The 20,000-nt window shown below is 39.7% G+C and overlaps 2 protein-coding genes across 2 annotated transcripts in view; one reads left to right on the top strand and one right to left on the bottom strand.

Moving 5' to 3' along the window:
• The window catches only part of LOC137972582 (ER membrane protein complex subunit 1-like), a 164,335-nt gene that overhangs the window by 97,760 nt on the left and 46,575 nt on the right, over window positions 1–20,000 (top strand). The gene's annotated exons all lie outside the window — the stretch shown is intronic.
• The window catches only part of LOC137972389 (uncharacterized), a 28,990-nt gene continuing 18,076 nt past the window's right edge, over window positions 9,087–20,000 (bottom strand). The window contains exons 5-8 of the mRNA XM_068819089.1: window positions 18,602–18,646; window positions 18,159–18,210; window positions 13,267–13,693; window positions 9,087–10,152 (exon numbers count right to left, since the gene is read on the bottom strand). Coding sequence (XP_068675190.1) covers window positions 9,358–10,152; window positions 13,267–13,677 — 1,206 coding nt within the window. The 5' untranslated portion in view covers window positions 13,678–13,693; window positions 18,159–18,210; window positions 18,602–18,646 and the 3' untranslated portion in view covers window positions 9,087–9,357. The remainder of the gene's footprint in view (window positions 10,153–13,266; window positions 13,694–18,158; window positions 18,211–18,601; window positions 18,647–20,000) is intronic.

Below are 20,000 nucleotides of genomic sequence, written 5' to 3' on the forward strand. Positions count from 1 at the left end.
AAATGTGGCTACGCGGGTATGTAAGTTTCCATTGTTCTTCTATCTCTAGCATGGATCAGTAGCGATCATCGCTATGGGATGCCTCGCCTTTTTTGACTCTTTATAGTTGAGAACGAGGTATACCCTCTTCTTAATTGCAGGACAAAAGTGTGCAGCTCGACATAGAAGAAACTGCTTCAGTTAAAAAAACATCTCATATTCTTAGTAGTTTCCATGATAATATAGTTACGTTATTCATAAATGGCGGCTAATTTATGACTTTGTCCTAATACAATAGACCTTTTTGCAGATACGGCGGCCATTTTGATTTCTATTGTTTCGAATAGCTATTATGGGATGCCCAGTGGGCAAATACATTTCAATTTGCCCCCTGAGCTTCCCATAATGTCTTTCGAGACAATAGAAATTAAAATGGCCGCCGTATCAGCAAAAAGGTCTATTAAATAAGCCCACAGATCCGCATCAGCGGTTATCATCCGCGCCTCCCACATTTGCCACTCGGGTTTAACACTTGCATCGGCCACAGATCGTTTCAGTTTATGTTTTGTTTTTTTCGACTACAGCTACCTTTCCTCCAACACTCAAAGAGCTGCTAAGTACGGTTTAGTTTTGTGGGGTCCATGCTGTAGGTCTGATCTTTTTAAGGACGGTGCCTACTATTGTTATTGCGCATACGTTCTGCGCATCTCAGATACTCGGATTTCCTATCGCCGATGCTTACTAATACCGGGATATATTATTGCGCGGTTTAAGACTATCGGGAGAAAGTAGTAACCATAGGGATAATTAAGAGGGATAATTAAGCTTTAATTTGAGATAGAACGCCATACATTGCTTTGTATTTTAAAGCTTTTTACAAATATTATTCATCAATTATTTTTGAAAAATGCGTGGTTACCCCCAATTTACTTTTTTTTATTTCAATAACACTTGTTAAGATCTACATTTCCTGCATAATCACACACCGAGGCAAAAATATCTTTAGTTATTAGGCACCGTCCTTAAGTCAATAGAAAGGCTTCACTGTAGAGCGGCACTTATAATCTACAATTTACCTAAGGATGTGGCTTCGGAGGATGTGCTCAGATACGTGCATTGGCTTACGTTTTCTATTCATTACAAGTTAGATGTGCTTAGACTTTTTTATAGGGCGCATCGCGAGTCTTTACCAGAGATAATGTACGAAAATATTGGCCAAAACCGTGTTAGCACTTACACCATTCGAGACAAGAACCGTCTTCTCGTGCCAACGTACAAATGTACGAGTCAAGATACATGTGAAGATTCTCTGTTACATAGAGGCGCATCGTTATGGAACTTTGTTAACTATAATGACAGGGAAGCATCAATGACCCTGAATTTTAATTAGTTTGGGAAGCGAGTTAACGCTGAAGATTATTTTATAGATTTTTACGTCAACATCTACTATAAGATGCAGACAACAGAATTTTATATATTACTGATCACTGTAGCCATATAATATACCTGATTTGCAAATATGCTTTGATGTAGAATGGGTTAGTTTAATTCTTAAATACACATTAAGATTTCAATTCTTAAACACATAATATATTTGATTTGTAAATATGTTTTGTAGATTTAAAAATTATTTGTGTTTATATACAGTGTCGTCAATTGTAGTTGGCTTCCGGACATATCATGTATTAAAGCATTTTGGGTAAGTTTTTTTTTTTCAAGAAATAATGACTGCAACCACTTACGGGGCTGTGTCACGGAAGGACAGTTGATTTTGTGTAGTTTTGCCATTTATTCTTTCTTAATTTCTGTCACATTAACCCAAACATTACTTTTAAACGACTTAACTCCAAGAAATGTCTCTAGAGAATACACAATTTAAGTGACAAAGAAGGGAGATAAACTTTGAAAAACTGTTAGCCTCGACAGTTTCAAAAACCCCAATTGCAACCCATTTTAATCCTCTTAAATGTTGCCCATCCCTGTCTCCTTTTATATTTGCTGGTTTATTCTAAGCTTCCTTCAATAATTTATGACTTCCAGTCACTGGATTTGGCTAATTATAAATTTCGCGAGACATCCCCCTAATAGAGTGCTTTCACGTGACGTCACAGCGGCCATGTTAGTGTCCCTAAGCAAAGGAATGGCGGCCATGTTGATGTACCCAACTAATCCGGGAATTGAGCTATATTGTCATGCAAACGTGTTTTTTTTGTTTCGGTGGAAAAACAAGGTTGCTGATCACGTGAGTGAAAACACTATAAGAATCGTGACAACCCCGCATTTATTTTGCATAATATTTATCGTCAATTAATTTTTCTAGATTATTTATAGCCTAAGTATAAATTTAGCCAAATTTAGCCATGCGGGTTGACTTTCACTTCTCAGTGTTTCTTCATAGCTAACTCAAAGATGTCATGACTTTAAATTTATAATATCCACTTTTTTGTGCGAATTATAAGTTGTTGTTTCGTTTGTTTAAGGTGATTCCCTGGTTTTGCATTGCGCATTCCTACTGCGCACGATTTTTGCGTCATCAGCACGCGCACATGAGCGCGCGCGCGTACAAAACATAAGGGATCTCCCTCAAACTAAGCTCGATAGCGAGATAAAAGCTCCTTTTCTCTTAAACGAGCACGGTGACCCCCACTTTTTATTTTATAAATTCAATGAGAACAATATCCGCAATAACTGAGAAAAAATTTGGCAGAAATCTATAGCTACCTTTTTGGCAAATGAAATAAATGCTACAGATAGAGACGTAACGGGCCCAGCAGAGCAAGTCCAAATTATTTTTCCTTTAAAGGATAAAAATATCAATTAATAATGCAGGGTATTTGAAGCCATTTTTTCTGGGACGTAGATGAATAAGCAATCAAAGAAAGTCGAACTCTGTGTGATATAGCACGCCGCATTGAAAAATAATCGATCTTGTTTGTTGTGCAATGAGATAACCAAAAGTCACCTCAATAACCATATTTGTCAGCATCGTGGCATGAAAACAAGCACGGTAACCCCCTCTTTTTATTACCTTTTTAACATCTCCTTGTACTGTAATGTCATCATACCAAGTTTCATCGGAAATCTATGACGGGTTCTTTTACCGGGGAATCACCTTAATATTTAAAGTATTACCCATGGAAGAAAAGGGATTATCAGAATTAAAGATTAAATTTCCTCAAAGGAAGAGATAACGATATTGGTTGTTGGGTTTTTTGATGATAATAAATTATAAGTATTGCATTCGAACCTCGATTATCCGGACTTGCGGTGGCCGCGGTAAATACCCCGGTAGTACGGATAGTTGAAAATATGAATATTAGTGAATGCAAACAGAACTTAATATTCGGGCTTTCCAGCGGAAACGCTGGAGGTTAAATCGCGGCTTCAGTTTTTTCGCTACTTTGGGTTGCTAAGCAACATGTACCCTGTCCCGGTGCGCAGCACTTACGGGCAACAAATAGCACAGGTGGCCCTAGCTCTACGATTCGCGCGGGACGACCTTTGAACATCATATCAACATGACCGTCAATTTAATTTGCATAATAGCGAAATTACAAAGGTTTGTATGGGGGAAGATGTATGGAATTGGAAGGCAACATTAGGAGTGATTTTTCAATTTATTTTTCTCACCTGAACTCCTTTGTAGTATCTTTTGTGTCTTTTGGTTTCTAGGTCGATTTGAAGCGAGTTCTTGGAGTTTCTGTTTCAGCTGTTTCTCTCTATATATTATATCTTACCAAGAAAACAGCCATAATCTCGTTTCAAAGGCTCCAGTTGCATCTAAATTTCACGTGGACCACGGCAGATAATAACAGAACACATCCATTGAAGGTTTCAGGGGATCATTATCCTGGCGAGGAAATTATTCCTGAATAATAACCACAATCGTTTCCGTCGAGATCCATCGAAGTAGGCTTGACTCTATTAAATCCCTCGTGCTCCAACTGTTTCAATTTGGCTTAGCGACCCGGCCTATGAGTCAGTGATGAGTCAAATTACTTACTCACCCGGTGGCTAACAGTCAATTGATCCCATGAACAATCGCAATTTTATGGTTTCTTACCGTCTACTTTCTCATTTGTCGTATCTATCAAATTATTCATTTAGCCTTTTTGCGCGGGGACTTCTAGGTTGCCTCCTCGGGTTTTGGCCCCTGGGCCTAGAGAGAGAAACAGCTGAAACAGAAACTGAACGAAATCGCTTCAAGTCGAAAGACACAAGAGGAACTACAAAGGAGTTAAAAATTCAAAATAATTTATTGAAAAATCACTCCCATCTTTGACTTCCAATACCATACAAACCCCTTTGGAATTCCGCTATTATGCAAATTAACCGTCGCGTTGAGTTGATGTTCAAATTCCGTCACGCGCGAATCGTAGGGCTTGGGCCACCACCTCAGGGTCCAGTTGTTCGAAAGCCGATTAACTTAATCCAGGATTAGCGTAAACTTTTGTTTCATGTTTTCAACTTTTTGCTGAAAGTTTCTTTTGCTTATCCTCGTTTTTCAAGATCGAATTCCTCTAATGTTAAGTTTTGTCAGATATCAGCGTTGAACAGCGTTTGGGAATACAGAAATAATGTCCTTGGTTAATTTTTAATCTGGTATTAGCGTTAATCGACTTTTGAACAACCCGGCCCTGGTGAAATAGCCAAATTTGAGGATTTTATAGAGGACTTCAGCACTTGACCAGTGTCTTTCTTGAGGATCTACCAAGGCCTTGTCATATTAAATAGGCTGTAATACTCCCGAAGTGATCACAGTAACGCGAATTTATATTTTGAAATGACGTTCTCGTTGCCGTCGCCGTCGTCGTTGCTTAAGTTCTCCAATATTTCTGGTAAAACAGACGATGCGCTGAAACCAAGAATTTTTGTGAATGGTTTGGATTTTTTGGGTTTGTAAATAAATTACAGGTTATGATTTTGCATTTGAATTGGTTTGATTCACTCACAGGCAGCACGTCCAATATCCCGGTTCGCTTAACGGTGCCTCAGATGAAATAGTAACATATCCTGTTTGAATCCTTTCTTATTAATAAGGGATGGGCACATCGCACTCCGGTCTCCGCAAAAGACCACTAGACCAACTGTAAGAAGCAAAACGCAACTTCTTTGCGAGAAAAAGATATTTTTTATTACTTGGTACACCTCTTCCCATACCTTAATAAACCCTCGAACTACAAAGACACCCCCAAACAACGAAAAAGCTGGTGAATGCCAGGCGCCAGGAAAACTGCGCCCTGGAGAGGTGCCCCACCCACGGAAACCCAATCCACTCGTCCGACGAATCGGAACGCCCACGAGCGTGCCCAGGAAATAGACATACCCGCGTGAGACTGGCCCTTTAAAGGAGAAATAAAGAACTAAAAACAAGATATGACTAAGTATCAAATAGCAAACAGACTTATTGATAATAAATGAACAAGCATACTACTTCCAAACAGAATGAAGGGGGTAGTTAATTGCGGAATAGTAAGTAACCTCACGTTGATTTGAAAAGCTTTAATTTGCTTGTAGAATGAAAATGTTTGGCCAAAAAAACCTTAAAGACCCCTAGAAACCACGCAAAAAAGTGAAATGGTCGGACCTATGCTGGTCACGCAATTTTCTGTTTGCCCCCTCGGAGTAACACGTGACGCGGGTTAACAGTAAGTCGATCTCTTTCAACCACGTTGCGTTCGTTGACATGAGCGCGATGGCGACATCGTCTCACTCCGCTAACCTCATCTGAAAGCTCTGACATAACAAACTGCGTTGCAATTTATTAGGAAAAGGGAAGCTTTGGAAGCAGTTTCCTCCGCGTGAGGAAAGAATTCGGACAGATACTGAAGAAGAAAAAAACGCTAAAGAAAATCCGGGAAAACGTCACGTCAGTTTGTCAGTTGTACCAAGCCAAAAGCTATGGAAAAGATTGATGAAAATATTGAAAATATTGATGAAAATTTCTCCCTTTTTGGAACAGCGATAAAGCAGAGGTGGACCATTTTATTAAACAAGCTAATAAATTCTACCCTACCATCAAATTCATGGCTGAAATATCAAAGAACGAAAAGGGTCATGAAAGAGGGAGTGGCAATCCCAATTCGCAGACCAAATTTGGACAAAATCCCAGTCCCAGTGGCAAGTTTTTCGTGTTTGGAAGAAATCGCAGTCCTTGCAACTAAAATCCTAACTGGAGTCATGATAGGGAAAATATAATTTTAGAGCATCGATATGTTGTATGAAGCACTCAATCATAAGTCTAAGTAAAAAACATGAAAATACGAGGCATGATTTGAATCTGCATGGGATTGCTTACCCAAGTGTCCCCTGAAAAAGACTTGCTATCACCAGGCACATGAAAGCATTCTGAATGGTGCAGCCTGTCGTTTCTCTACGTCACTTTCCGAGTCACTGTCATCATCATCGTCATTACGAAATTCGTCAATATAAGTATCCTCACCAGTATCCTCCTCTGCGTTTTCGCCCTCTTCACTAGACCCACAACAACCGCTAGGCCCGAGGGTCTCACAAATCGGTAGGGTACGTTCAAGGACGTTTCAGTTCTTGTGCCTGACACGTGCACATTTACCGTGGCGCTTTGACCAATACATCATCTGGGCGTCTTCTTTTCAAGCGATTGCATTGGTTGCAGTGGGTTTAGGGAAGTCGATTCGTGCTAGTCAAGCCGTGTTAGTGGTATGTTGTAGGTAGGAAGCTTTGAGGTTTAAAAACAAGACTGTTGGCATCAGGAGGTCCTCACTCTCACATAGATGTGGCCAGGAACGCCATTCTCAGCCATCCAAATCCCATTCTCAGCGAGGACGCTTTATCTCCCATTCCCAGTAACAAAATCCCAGTTCCCACTGATCAAATCCCATTTTTCCACCAAAAGATCGGGTCAATCGCAGCTCCCATTTTACCCTTTCATGACCATCAACGAAATCACTTTCCTCGACACAATAGTTTAAAACTCATTATAAGCTGACTGAAACCTTTCAATATACAACTCATGCGGCTACCCCCCAGGCGTAAAAAATGGCTTCATTAATGGTGAGGCAACGAGACTTCTTTGGACTAACCCTTCGAAAACAACATGATTTGAAGAGAGCCCTAAGGAGTTCAAACAACGCCTGAGAGCGCGTGGCTATCCAAACACAACCATACAAAAAGGCTAGCGAGAAGTTTTTGCATTTTGTCACTACGTACCACCCAGCAGTTAAAAATCTTAAACAGGTATTGATGGAACAATGGAGCCTAAAAGCTCCAATAATATCATACAAAAGAGGTAAATCTCTTAAAAACACGCACGTCTGCGTAAAATATAATTTTAAGGCTCTCATACAGAATGCACAAGGACCGCAAAAAACACACTGATGAACTTCTATAACTTCTATCTAGAACTGCAAGCACACAATTTTTACTCATTTCAATCCTCTGTAAGTGGCGTTTTCCAGTCTAACTGAAATTTTGAGTCTAAGTCAAGTCATTACATCGTAGCCTGCAGTGCAGGCGTTATTTTGACGCGGAACGCTAGATAAATCAGGTTTTCGATGCCGCCATCTTGGATTGTGATTAGATGCTTGACCGGGAGAGGATTGGTGCAGTGGCCGGTTGAGGGTGGGGCAAATATTTCCTCGCCCCAATCTTCCACAGTTACCAAATCTAAGATGGTGGCCTAATACGAAAATATGCACTCGCGCGCCCAAAATACGCCTGCACTGCAGGCTATTACATCACTGCTTAATGAGATTTCATTTTTGGTAATGTAGTCTAAGCTATACAAATTGTTGATAAGTTGAGCTGGAGCAACGTGGTTTCAACCAGGCGGGATCGGGATGAAAATGCACATTGCGGCGGGATGGCGGGATGGAATAAAAAAAATAGAGGCGGGATGCGGGATTGAAAAAGCCTATTTTGGACCCTCAATCTTCACCCTGTTTCGCCTATGGAGGTCGTCTTGCATAGTGTGCAGGTTATGCAATAGATGCCATTTGCGGAGATGCATGTACAGTAAAGTGGCCCTGAGATCTTAACCATGTTAAAACTAGAAGGACAAGTTTTGCATCGTGTGCATGTACATTTGAAATCATGGCAAACGCACACGATACAATTATATCAAAAGACGTACGCCGGTTTAGTTTTGAGCTCGTTCACTCAATATAGAGCACACTGGTTCGAAAATAAATATTAAAGAACACTCAAAGCAAGGGTACACAACACAATGGACAACACAATGGACGAGGCCCTTGCGGGCGAGATGCGGGTCTAATTGTTAAGTAGCGCGCGTCACGCAAGTTTGTCTAATGACATCACGCATCAACACACGCGCTTTCATTGGTTCTTGAAGTCACATGATAAGCGGCGTTTGTTCCCTTAGTTACCTTACATTAGATTTTCTCTGGAGCGCTCGAATTTTTTTTCTACATGCACAACAATCTCGCGCTTCGGCTGTATAAGGCTGCCGCCTCTTCAGCCTCACGTCTACACTCGGCTGACTGGTTAGCAATAAGCAACTCGCATTTAGAAATTAGTTTCGAACTCCCACCACTATCAAAGTTATTAAGTCTTACCAAGGCTAAACAAGGTTGACGGACAGCATGTCAAAGGAGGCTCAAACCGGTTTCAACAATCCTTATTAGAAGGATTAACAAAACAACACTGTTTCACTTAACGGCAATGTTATGGTACATATGAAACACCAATAATTGCTTAGCAAGATGCACATCTTAATGTGACGTAATAAATTACCACGGCAACCAAAGAGCTATGTAAAAACACCCTACATTTTGTCTTTAAGCTCATATATCTCAAAAACGCAGAAAAGTGATAAGCAAGCTAAGATAAAACTCTCTGCAAAGTTTAAAAAAATTCTCTGGAGCTGATTCAGAACCACCTTAAAACTTTCCAATTGTGAAGGACGCTATGAATCTGCTCCAGAGAATTTTTTTGAACTTTGCAGAGAATTTTATCTTAGCTTGCTAATCACTCTCCAGTGATAAAAAATAGGGGTCACGAAGTTCCTTTTTGATGGGGGTTTTTAGGTGGCTCATTTGTTGCTATGGTAACCTACCACGTCACATTAATGATTGCATCTTGTTAAACTTTTATTGGTGTTTCATATGGTATCATAACATTGGCGTTAAGTGAAACAGTTGGGTACATTCAATCCCTCCAAATAGTACAGTTTGCTGAAAGTGTTAAAACTGGTTTAAGCTTCCTTAAAAGGCCAGCAGAAACATTTTGCAGTTCCTGAAATGCATAATAGAGTGATAGCTTTTCCAAGATTCATCTACAATGAGAACTGTTGGTGGCATTTCATTTGAATTTGTATTCATGTTATAACAGGGTTAATTGAACGCAAACTCTACTAAAGAGATAGATATGACACGAAATGTTTTAAGGGCATGGAAGAGATCCTTTCTTGGTCCCAAAATCGACCCCTGTCCACATCACTTCTCCTGGGGTCCATTGTGGATTTTTTACACAGGGTCTGAGTACAAATTTATAGGATTTAACCATTCTAGATATGTCAAATACAAAAGGCTTATTACATGTTTGTGAAATATCAGTTAACACTGTGACTTCCTTCGCGCGGTCGTTACTGTAATTCCAAAATCTGTGTATTAATTCTGGCGTGCTGCCATGAATACCCAGGAAGGAGTCGCATACGTTTGTCAAGGTTTCAAACATCTTCACCCTCCTCGCTGGTGGATAATGATGAAGCCTTCGATCGTCAAAATGAGTTAAATTGTCGCCTTTATTAAAGACGCTGTTAATCCAAATAGGAATTTCCTGATCCGCGTGTGGATGACAAAGGATTCGCTGAGGGTCTTGCGACAAAAAGCGCATAACGACGTCATGAGTAAATAACGTCCAAGCCTCGTCCACGTAAATGAGATCTTTAAAGGTACAGTGAAACCAGCCCCAGCTTAACATCTTGGTAGGCCTGTGGCGTAACTCACATTTGAGCCTCTCAAGGCACACGAAATAGTCATCGTCAAGACGGAGGAAATACGTGAAATTATACTTCACGGCAGCCCACATCATTTGGTAGAGATATCGAAGGCCAAAACTTCGGCCGCCAATAACCGGTTGAAATTCGATGTCTTTGTAAATCTGTTTTTCATTGGAAAGTTTCTCTTTATTCTCTTTGGGTATTTGAATGCCGTCAGTGAAAAACTTGCACCGCACCTAAAACAGAGTTATGGCTTCAATAAATGCCGGCCAAAGTTTATCTTGACGAATAATAATGCGTTTACTGCCCGTCTTTTTTAACCGTGAAGCCACCGATTAAACTCTGGCTTGCATTTTAATTTTGCGGTGTATCGTCATAATTAAAGAAATCACCATTTTTTTCCTCATCTTGCATTTGCCATTACATTTGTACTATGTCGTCTGTAAGGTGCCAGGATACCAAAGTCACGGACTCCTGACAGTGTGCTATTCGCACTAGAGGCATACAAGTTAAGGACGTTCCATTGAGTTTTAAGGCCTCGCGCAAGCTGGACACTAGTATGCCTGAATCGCGCGTGTCTTTCTGATTTTTGTGACGTCAGCATTTTCTCTCGTTGCCTTCGGTGAATTGTTTTAAAAATTGGTTCAGTTCTAACCGCATACACTTCCTATCAAATACCCTATATTTGTTAAAATCTGTCAGAGCTAATCGAATATATTTAGAAAAATGACATGAATATTGGCAAAACAGTCTGTGAGCAATCTTGACGTTTTACCACTTCAAAATGTCTCGCATTATCATTTCCATATTGTTGCCAAGAATTAAAATAAAAAAACACTGGTACCAATACTGGTAAATCTCTACAGGGAAAATTTTAAGAGAATTTAATTGTTTTTCCTCGTGTTACTTGCGCCCTGTATTGAGGATATTGGCAAATACTCTGGGGAGCCACCTTAAGGGCCCACAGACGGATTTTTCGCGGAAATGTTATTTCCGGTAACTGACGTCATCATATCATGAACTGACAAGAAAACCCAGTCACAAGCAAAAGTCACGCACAAACTGTTGTTTCCATCGAAGATTTTCCTCGCCCTTCCCCGCGCTCGTTCTCAGATCAACTGCGCATGCGTAAACGAACTGACTTCTGTTTTGAGAAAAAAGCTAAATTTCCAGCGGTTTTAAATTGAATTAATTGTTTTTTTACATGGCACGTTTCACTCCCAAATACAGAATATAGGTAAACATTGATTTTTTAAAATCATCTTTTTTGAAAAAGTTATGGGTATCACTATCGTTTATGTCTTTAAAAAGAACATTTTTCAAAATAAAAAGAAAACCATGCTTGGCTGGATGCAAAAACGAATACAAATTATCAAACCATCGATTAAATACCCAAATTGCGTAGCACGGAGACAAATTTAGAGTTTTCTTTTATTGGTCACGTGACCATGGGCGTGGTGTGATGACGTCATATTTAGGGTAATTGGCTTACAAAAGTTGGAAACTGACCAAAATAATGCCAACTTCTCTCAAATTACTTAACCATTACATCCTTAGCAACGCACCCCAAAGAATACGTCAGTGGGCCTTTAAGAAAGGCAGGACGTTCTCTCCGTGTTTCCATAGCGTCATCTAAACACGAGGGGAAGTTAAGAGAATTCGAGGCAGTCGAGGGCTTGCGTAACTGTCGACAATACTCCCAACTCCTCCGAGTGTTTAGATGACGCTATGGAAAGTTAGTTTAACTATGGGAAAAAGTCCTCTATTTCTTTTTGAGAATATTTCTCAAAGATAATTCGACAAATGAAGGAAAATGCTAGTTTTTTTTACTTCTTGGTTGAAACACATTTTCTTGATACGCGCTCACATTTCCTAACAGCCAATCAAAACGCGCGTCTGACAATACGTAACCATTCTCTGATTCGTGTGATGTCACAGCCGTGTTTCCATACTCTTATCTAAACACAGCTATTGACCAATGAGAGTGTAATTACTATCCTAATTATTTTAGTAGTCGACATAGGCTATTTTCGTTTTTGTGCTCGCCCTTTTGGGCGTATTGTCGCATGTTTACCCTGTGATTTGAACAAAATGACAAGGTCGCAAATGCAAAGAAAACAACCTGGGCCCGGTTGTTCGAAAGACGATTAACTTAATCCAGGGTTATCCTAAACTTTTGTTTCATGTTTTCACCTTTTTGGTGAAAGTTTCTTTTGCCTATTTTTGTTCTTCAAGATTGACTTCTTCTAATGTAAAGTACCGCCGAATATCAGCGTTGAACAGTATGTGAGAGTAGAGAAATAAATTCCTTGGTTAATTTTTAATCTGGGATTAGTGCTAATCGGCTTTTGAACAACCGCGAGCAGAGGCTTAAACTTTTCCATTTTGCCGTCATTGTGCCGCTTGTTTGAACTTGGCTTGTGAACGGACGACAAGTAAGAGGTATTTGCCCGAAAAGTTCGGTCTAGAGCTCAACACACTGTTGTTATACAGCTTTTCAAATTCTCTCATATTACTGATTATCCAATTTCCGAGCACACTACAGCGCCGCGAAAACGCTGCTGGTAGTTCGTGCGTGGCTAGGCTTAGATTTCCCCCCGCTGGTGGCATGCTCACGCTACTCTCGTTAATACAATTATAAATCCACCACATTGGAATAATCATCCCCGACTATATTATGCCCCAGATTTTTTCAGGGGTTTGTTCTTGATTGGTCAAACCAAACAAAGAACATCCCGTGCACCCAGCCGTTGGAGTAAGCAGAAGCACTCGGGCGCAACAAGCCACCAGGGGCTGCCAATCTTAGCCTAATATTCGTGGCCTGGGCAAATGCAGTTCGATTTCAGAATCTCTTAAATACACAGTGTCCTGGGAATGCTTGATCAAATCTGCATGTATCCTGGGCAGAGTCGTTCTTTCTTTTTTTTTTTTTTTTTTTTAATAGACCTCTTTAAAGTGAGGCTGGTGTTGACCTTGTTATAATACAGACCCCTCTCCTTTTCTTATGTTAATGATGTGCTTGTCATGCTAATTAGTAAGAATTTACATAAGAAAAGCAGCGAGTGAGGTTTCTATCAAAACAAGGTCAACTCGAGCTTCACTTTCATTCAAAGGCCAGGAACTAACCACACAACTGTAAAATGGACTATTGCGTGGCGCCGCAACGTGAATACCTTGTTTGGCTTCACTAGTTGGACTTAGTTAAATCTAAAAAAGAAAGACAGGGGCTACGAGTGCTTTTCTAATCGTAATTGCCGATAACTTGTACAACTCGAAATGCAGTGGTAGGCAAACCCTTACAAGAGAGCAAACTGTTCTGCCACCTCATTTTCCAGCCAAGAAATACTAACCTCTCCATGACATTTCGTCCACCATGTCTGCGTTATTGCTTCTCTCCTGTCTCGTCTTGAAGGCGCCGTAGATACAATAATAAGAAGGAAGATGGTTTGTTTCGTCTCGGGCTGTTTCAAATCACTGAATTCCGTTGTTGAAAACATACAATCCCTTCTATTGGGTGTTACCTGCGTCAAGTTAGCGAACATGTCCACAAGTGGTTTAAGGTGTGTGAATCCTGGTTGTAGCAGGACGCCACCTCGTATTTGCGGTCTTTTGAGGTATAACCTCTTGTAGTTCAAAGAAAAGTTCTCGGTGCCAAAATGCAACATCGTAGTAACCATGAAAGCAAAGAGAAACACACAACAGATAAAAGTAATGCGACTAACTGGAGCTGAGCATATTTTCTTTCTGGGACGTATAAACATTGTTACGCTGGCCAGTCTAGAGACAAGATAGAAAAAAAAAAAAATTAACAAAGCATCTCGCGTTTTTTCAATAAGTTGCTCCATAAGAAGAAATCGAAGATTTGGAGAGAGCAGGAAGGCTGGCAGCCGCCTTTGAGCTTTTCATGATTGCCCAGTAAAAAAATCTGTCAATCATTCGACCCATGGGAATGAAACTTACAGATTTTACTCTGTTGGTTGTTTAAGAGTAATACATAATGCAGTAGTTAACCTAGCAACCTTTGTGGCTTTCTTAATTGGTGTTGATAGAAGAATCCTCCTTACAAGAAGGGGTTTCTCTCCACTAACTAAAACATTCACTAATTAGTAGGTAGTTTCAGGGGAATATTGTGTGTGTGAATGGTGAGTTGAGGAACAATCATAGACAAAAGTTAAGATTAGTCTGTAAAATGAGGGGGAGAAATTTACAAAGCAAACTCTCAACCCGAAAATAAGGTTAAGAAATGAAACAAACTCTGTGTGAAATTAAAAACCTTAATCTCAGAAACAGCCAGATAGTACATGCACGTAGGAGGGATTAATGAATATTTGACCATAAAAATTATTCGTTCTTAAAAATGGGAATAATAAAGATGAAAAATCTTTACACTAAAATCTTCGTTCTTAAAAAATATATTGAAAAAACTAAAGAAATCCCATGGACTATGAAAGACAGGTTCCAAGAGGCAAATCCAAAAATCCCGAAGATAAAGACAAGCTGACTCCGACACCATTAGGCTCGTAAATGGCGGCGAATCTTCAGGGGTAGAGCGCAACCGAGTAAAGGGGTTTTTATCCAGCGACGGACCTCTACCCGACTCCCTCGTGCCGAGTCAAGAAAGGAAAAAGAGAAGAACAACAAGCCGCAACTCTGGATAAAAACCAGCACTAAAAACCATGGACAGACTAACATGACCAAAGCTTCCAAGTCGATTAACCAAAAATGGAACGTAACTCTTACCAAAAACACAACTAATCATGTGTCTCATGGAAGTTCTGAAGCAAAATTATAGTTTAAAATGAAGAAAATAAGGATACCTGGCTACTTACATGGAAAAAAAAGCTGGCAAAAATTTCCCTTCGCTCCAAAATTTTGCGAAGTATCCTGTAAACGTCAGCCTTGCTTGCGACAAAAGAATTCAAATACGACCCAAACTGTACACATGGCCTGGGTACGAGATGTGAGAAGGAGTAGATCTGGGAACCAGTATAACAAAACATGGATCGTGGAATGCCCAAAGCAATTTAAAATACTAGTACGAAATAAGAAAGTTAAAGAAGGGGCAATGACCCAGAAAAAAAATGGAAGCATAAGTGAGATTGTGTAGCTTCTGATCCAGGGTGTATTGCGGCAGTAAAATCATTTGTTCTTTTGGAAGGAGCTGGAAAACATCCCGTCAAGCATGTATAAATCATTCGTTCCTTGGATGAATCCCGGAAAAAATCCGATCAGGTGTACAGATTAATCGTTCTTTTGGAGAGATCGTGGGGAAAAAAAAACCTATCAGGTGCCAAAACCACCTGTTCTCTGGGTGGATCCAGGAAAAAAATCCCCTAAATTTTAAAGCTAAAAAACTGAAAAATGACATCGCTCTACGTAATCCCATAAAAACATAAATAAATTCAGAACCTATGGAATCAAAGTAATAATAATGATAATAAACCATCAAAGCTGCCTCTGAGTTAGTATTAAATTAGTGAGTTAGAAAAATAAAATCCAAATTGTATCTGTGTGCATAGTAATGTGAAGTGTGAACACCAAGGCCAACAAAGTGTTCTACTAGGACCAATGATGTATCCCTGCTGGTAGATACAATATAGGTTGGTTGTTTAATAGTAATACATAAAGCAGCAGTTAACCTAGCAACCTTTGTGGCTTTCTTGATTGGTGTTGATAGAAGAATCCTCCTTACAAGAAGGAGTTTGAAAGATTTATATGAAATACATCATATAATTGCACTGCGGGTATGAAATCAAATGAAACCATGTTGCCTCGCAGTGATGAGCGCCAATTTCTATTGCGTCGAGAAGTTGTGAACTCAGAAGTGACCAGCTCCCAACGTCAGTGGATTCATAGCTCAGTTGGTTAGAACATCGCACCGGTATCACGATGTCGCGGGTTCAAATCCCGTTGAAGTCCTGGAAAATTTTTCAGGCTTCTCGACGCAATAGAAATTTGCGCTCATCACTGCGAGGCAACATGGTTTCATTTAAGAAGGAGTTTCTCTCCACTAACTAAAACATTCACTAATTAGCAGGTAGTTTCACATTGTGTGTGTGAATGGTGAGTTGAGGAAAAATCATAGACAAACGTGACAAACGGTGAGTCTGTAAAATGAGGGGGAGAAATTTACAAAGCAAACTCTCAACCCCAAAATATAATAAGGTTAACAAATGAAACAAACTCTGTGTGAAATTAAAAACTTTCATCTCAGAAACAGCCAGATAATACATGTACGAAAAACTAAATCACGTAGGAGGGATTAATAAATATTTGACCATGAAAATTATTCGTTCTTAAAAATGGGAATAATAAAGATGAAAAATCTTTACACTAAAATTTTGGGTCTTAAAAAATATATCGGAAAAGCTAAAGAAATCTCATGGAATACGAAAGACAGGTTCCCCGAGGCAAATCCAAAAATCCCGAAGATAAAGATAAGCTGACTGCGAGACCATTAGGCTCGTAAATGGCTGCGAATCTTCAGGGGCAGAGCGTAACCGAGCAAGGGGGTTTCTAGTCCAGCGCCGGACGTCTACCAGACTCCCTCGTGCCGAGTCAAGAAAGGAAAAAGAGAAGAACAACAAGCCGCAACTCTGGACAAAAACCAGCACTAAAAACCATGGACAGACTAACACGACCAAAGCTTCCAAGTCCATTAACCAAAAATGGAAAGTAACTCTTACCAAAAACACAACTAATCATGTGTCTCATGGAAGTTATGCAGCAAAATTATAGTTAAAAATAAAGAAAAAAAAGGATACCTGGCTACTTACATGGAAGAGAAAGCTGGCAAAAATTTCCCTTCGCTCCAAAATTTTGCAAAGTCTCTTGCAAACGTCAGCCTAGCTTGCGACAAAAGAATTCAAATATGACCCAAACTGTACACATGGCCTGGGTACGAGATGTGAGAAGGAGTAGATCTGGGAACCAGTATAACAAAAGATGGATCGTGGAATGCCCAAAGCAATTTAAAATAGAAGGAACACTGGCATAACTTAAGTTGAGACAAGACGGCAGGTGTGCGTTTTCCGGTCGGATGCAATAGCTGATGCCTTTCATATGGATATGAAACTCGTCAAAGACCAAATGAAAACTGTCAATCGTGGTGACACTTGGCGAGGAAACCGTGCTCGTGTGTAACCAGATTTATTAAATTCTCAACCTGGGATAATGCAATCCTCGTGCTCTGATTGGTTCACTCAATCTCGGTTATCAGCTCATATACCTTGGTTTGACCTTATATGGTAAATGATTGATCTAAGTGTTGCCAAGCTAAAAGTTTTTTCGCCGGAAAGCGAAATTTCTCTCTGAAGAAAGCAAAAAAAAAAAAGATTTTCTGGACAGCTGGGTTAAATTCCGACGTTTAGAAGTACGCGAAAAGGTAAGAAATGTTTTTGTGACGAGCCTGCGTCTGTCTGACCACAAGGTGTTACACGACATCGCATCGGTTCTCATCAAGTTTTTTTGATTTCGCTCGGATTTGCTCGCTTTTTTCGCTCGTATTTCGTACTTTCTAAACTTTTGGAGTTTAAAGGAATTTAATAAAACAATTATTCCATTCGCGCTTGTTGGATATGAGACTGGTTATAGCCAACTCGGCGCTACGCGCCTCGTTGGCTATTTACCATCTCATATCCAACGCGCGCTCATGGAATAATTGTTAATTATTACTTGACGGAGTTATGAAAGTCCGTCTCAGTCCCTCGATAAATAACTCAAAAGGTTGAACTTTCCTAACTACAAATTATTCGACCTTTATCAACACGTTTGATAAAACCAAATTTACCTTTTTCGCTCTCCCACTGATGCAGCACCACAGTTTGTTTAGAAACTAGAAATTCGTGTATCAGAAGTTAAGTTGTGCGGAGAAGCATTTCAATGACAAATGAAATGAGGAAAATTAATGCAAATTAATGAAGATCGAGATCAAATGACTGTCATCCAATAATTAATTGCTTCATTGCTAAAAAAAAACCGATTACCTCGCGCGAGGTTCAAAGTTTTTTAAATTTCTTTTCTTTTATGTTGTTGATGGCAAATAAAAATGAATGAATAAATGAATGAATGAAACGGATGGAACATGCTCTTTATGTCCGTCATGAAGGACATAATGGACCTGTGACCTCGCGGTATCGCGAGGTCACGGGTTCAAACCCCGTTGAAGTCCTGAATTTTTCAGGCTTCTCAATATGCAGGAGTCCCTGCTAGACTCAGTAGTAAGGGGAAAATGTGAAATTACCTTGCAATGTCTTCGTTCGTTGGAACTGGTTCAGCAAGAAAAATGGATCCGGCTACACATAAATAAAGGGATAGGCAATAATGGTAGATTTTTTGCGTGCGTCAGTCAGAACTGAATTACAAAATGAAAACATAGAAGGAACACTGGCATAACTTAAATTGAGACAAGACGGCAGGTGTGCGTTATCCGGTCGGATGCAACAGCTGATGCCTTTCATATGGATATGAAACTCGTCAAAGAAAGCTTGTTGTTCATGCACACGACCAAATGAAAACTGTCAATGACACTTGGCGAGGAAACCGTGCTCGTGTGTAACTAGCTTTATTACTTGACGGAGTTATGAAAGTCAGTCTCAGTCTCTCGATAAATAACTCAAAAGGTTGAACTTTCCTATCTACAAATCATTCGACCTTTATCAACACGTTTGATAAAACCAAATTTACCTGTTTCACTCTCCCACTGATGCAGCACCACAGTTTCTTTAGAAACTAGAAATTCGTGTATCACGAGTTAGGAGAAGCATTTGAATGACAAATGAAATATGAGGAATGTTAATGCAAATTAATGAAGCAGTTCAACTCGGATCGAGATCAAACGACTGTTATCCAATAGTTAATTGCTTCATTGCTAAAAAAAAACCGATTACCTCGCGCCAGGTTCAAAGTTGTGAAGGGAAAGTAGATATTTGAGGCTGTGGTCCCTGTTGTTGAAAAGGTGGATGACGCTGTATATCCACCGGATAAATCACTATCCATCGGATAGCGCAATTGGTTTCGCTATTACTTATCCAGTGGATAGTGATTTATCCGGCGGATAGCGCTATCCATCGTTTGAACAACTGGGGCCTGGTCTTGCTTTGCCCTAAGTGAGACTTCAAAGCGAGGAGTGGAGACGTTCCGTAATCGGAATGCCAATGGCTGACTTGTTCAATGCAATCTTAATTGTCTTTTGCTTCACGACAGTTTAGTTTAGTTTAGTTAAAATCTGTTTAGTTTATCCTTATAGTCATTATTGTATTATTGTGTATGTACAAATCCAATCTTCGTAGTCTTGTCTCTTTGCAAAGCGTACAGTCAAAATAGTTCCGAAATCAATCACTGAGACCCAATCTTCAAAGAAATAGAACTATCAAATTTTCGGATATTAGATTACAAGAAATCGGTAAATTTATGTATTCTTATAAACATTCTCTTCCACCATCAAAGTTTTATTCATAATTTTCTATTCAAAAACCACGTCTACGACTTTTTCACTAGATTTGAAGAATGATTTTCACCTTCAACTCTGTAGAACTATTCTTCGCAACTTTCGCTACCTTCTAAGTACTAGAAAGCTTGTGGCAAAGGAAAAGAGGTTTAAACTGATGTATACTTCCCTTTTCTTGCAATGGAAACACGAAATAAATAAAACAAAAGCTTTAGAATACCCTTCAGATTTATTAAATTGTATGGCGCCCACTTGGAAATAGGGAGACGAGGAAGGCCGAAGCCTTAGAACGCTATCTAAAAACATCATTTACTATTATTGTAATAATTTCGTGAGTATTGCAAGTCGTTTGGCGTGAAAAGTGCACATAAACATTCCAGAACTAAATTTGTCATGAACGCGTTGTTAGTGTTTGGGGAGAAAATTGAAAATTCATCGTCAGGTGCTCTCATCCTCCACAAGACCTCAAATTTGATCATTTCAAGTGGTTGTCAAGACGAGAACGGCAAAGAAATGTATCAAAATGAAAAACGCACGTGCAGCGCGTGCAAAACTATGGGGCGTTTTCCATTTACAAAAAATTTCCGGAATTTTCGGAAGAAATTTCCATCGGGTGAAAAACGTGTTCCATTTAAC

This window comes from Montipora foliosa, chromosome 10, assembly GCF_036669935.1.
Source record: "Montipora foliosa isolate CH-2021 chromosome 10, ASM3666993v2, whole genome shotgun sequence".
NCBI classification, from domain to species: Eukaryota; Metazoa; Cnidaria; class Anthozoa; order Scleractinia; family Acroporidae; genus Montipora; species Montipora foliosa.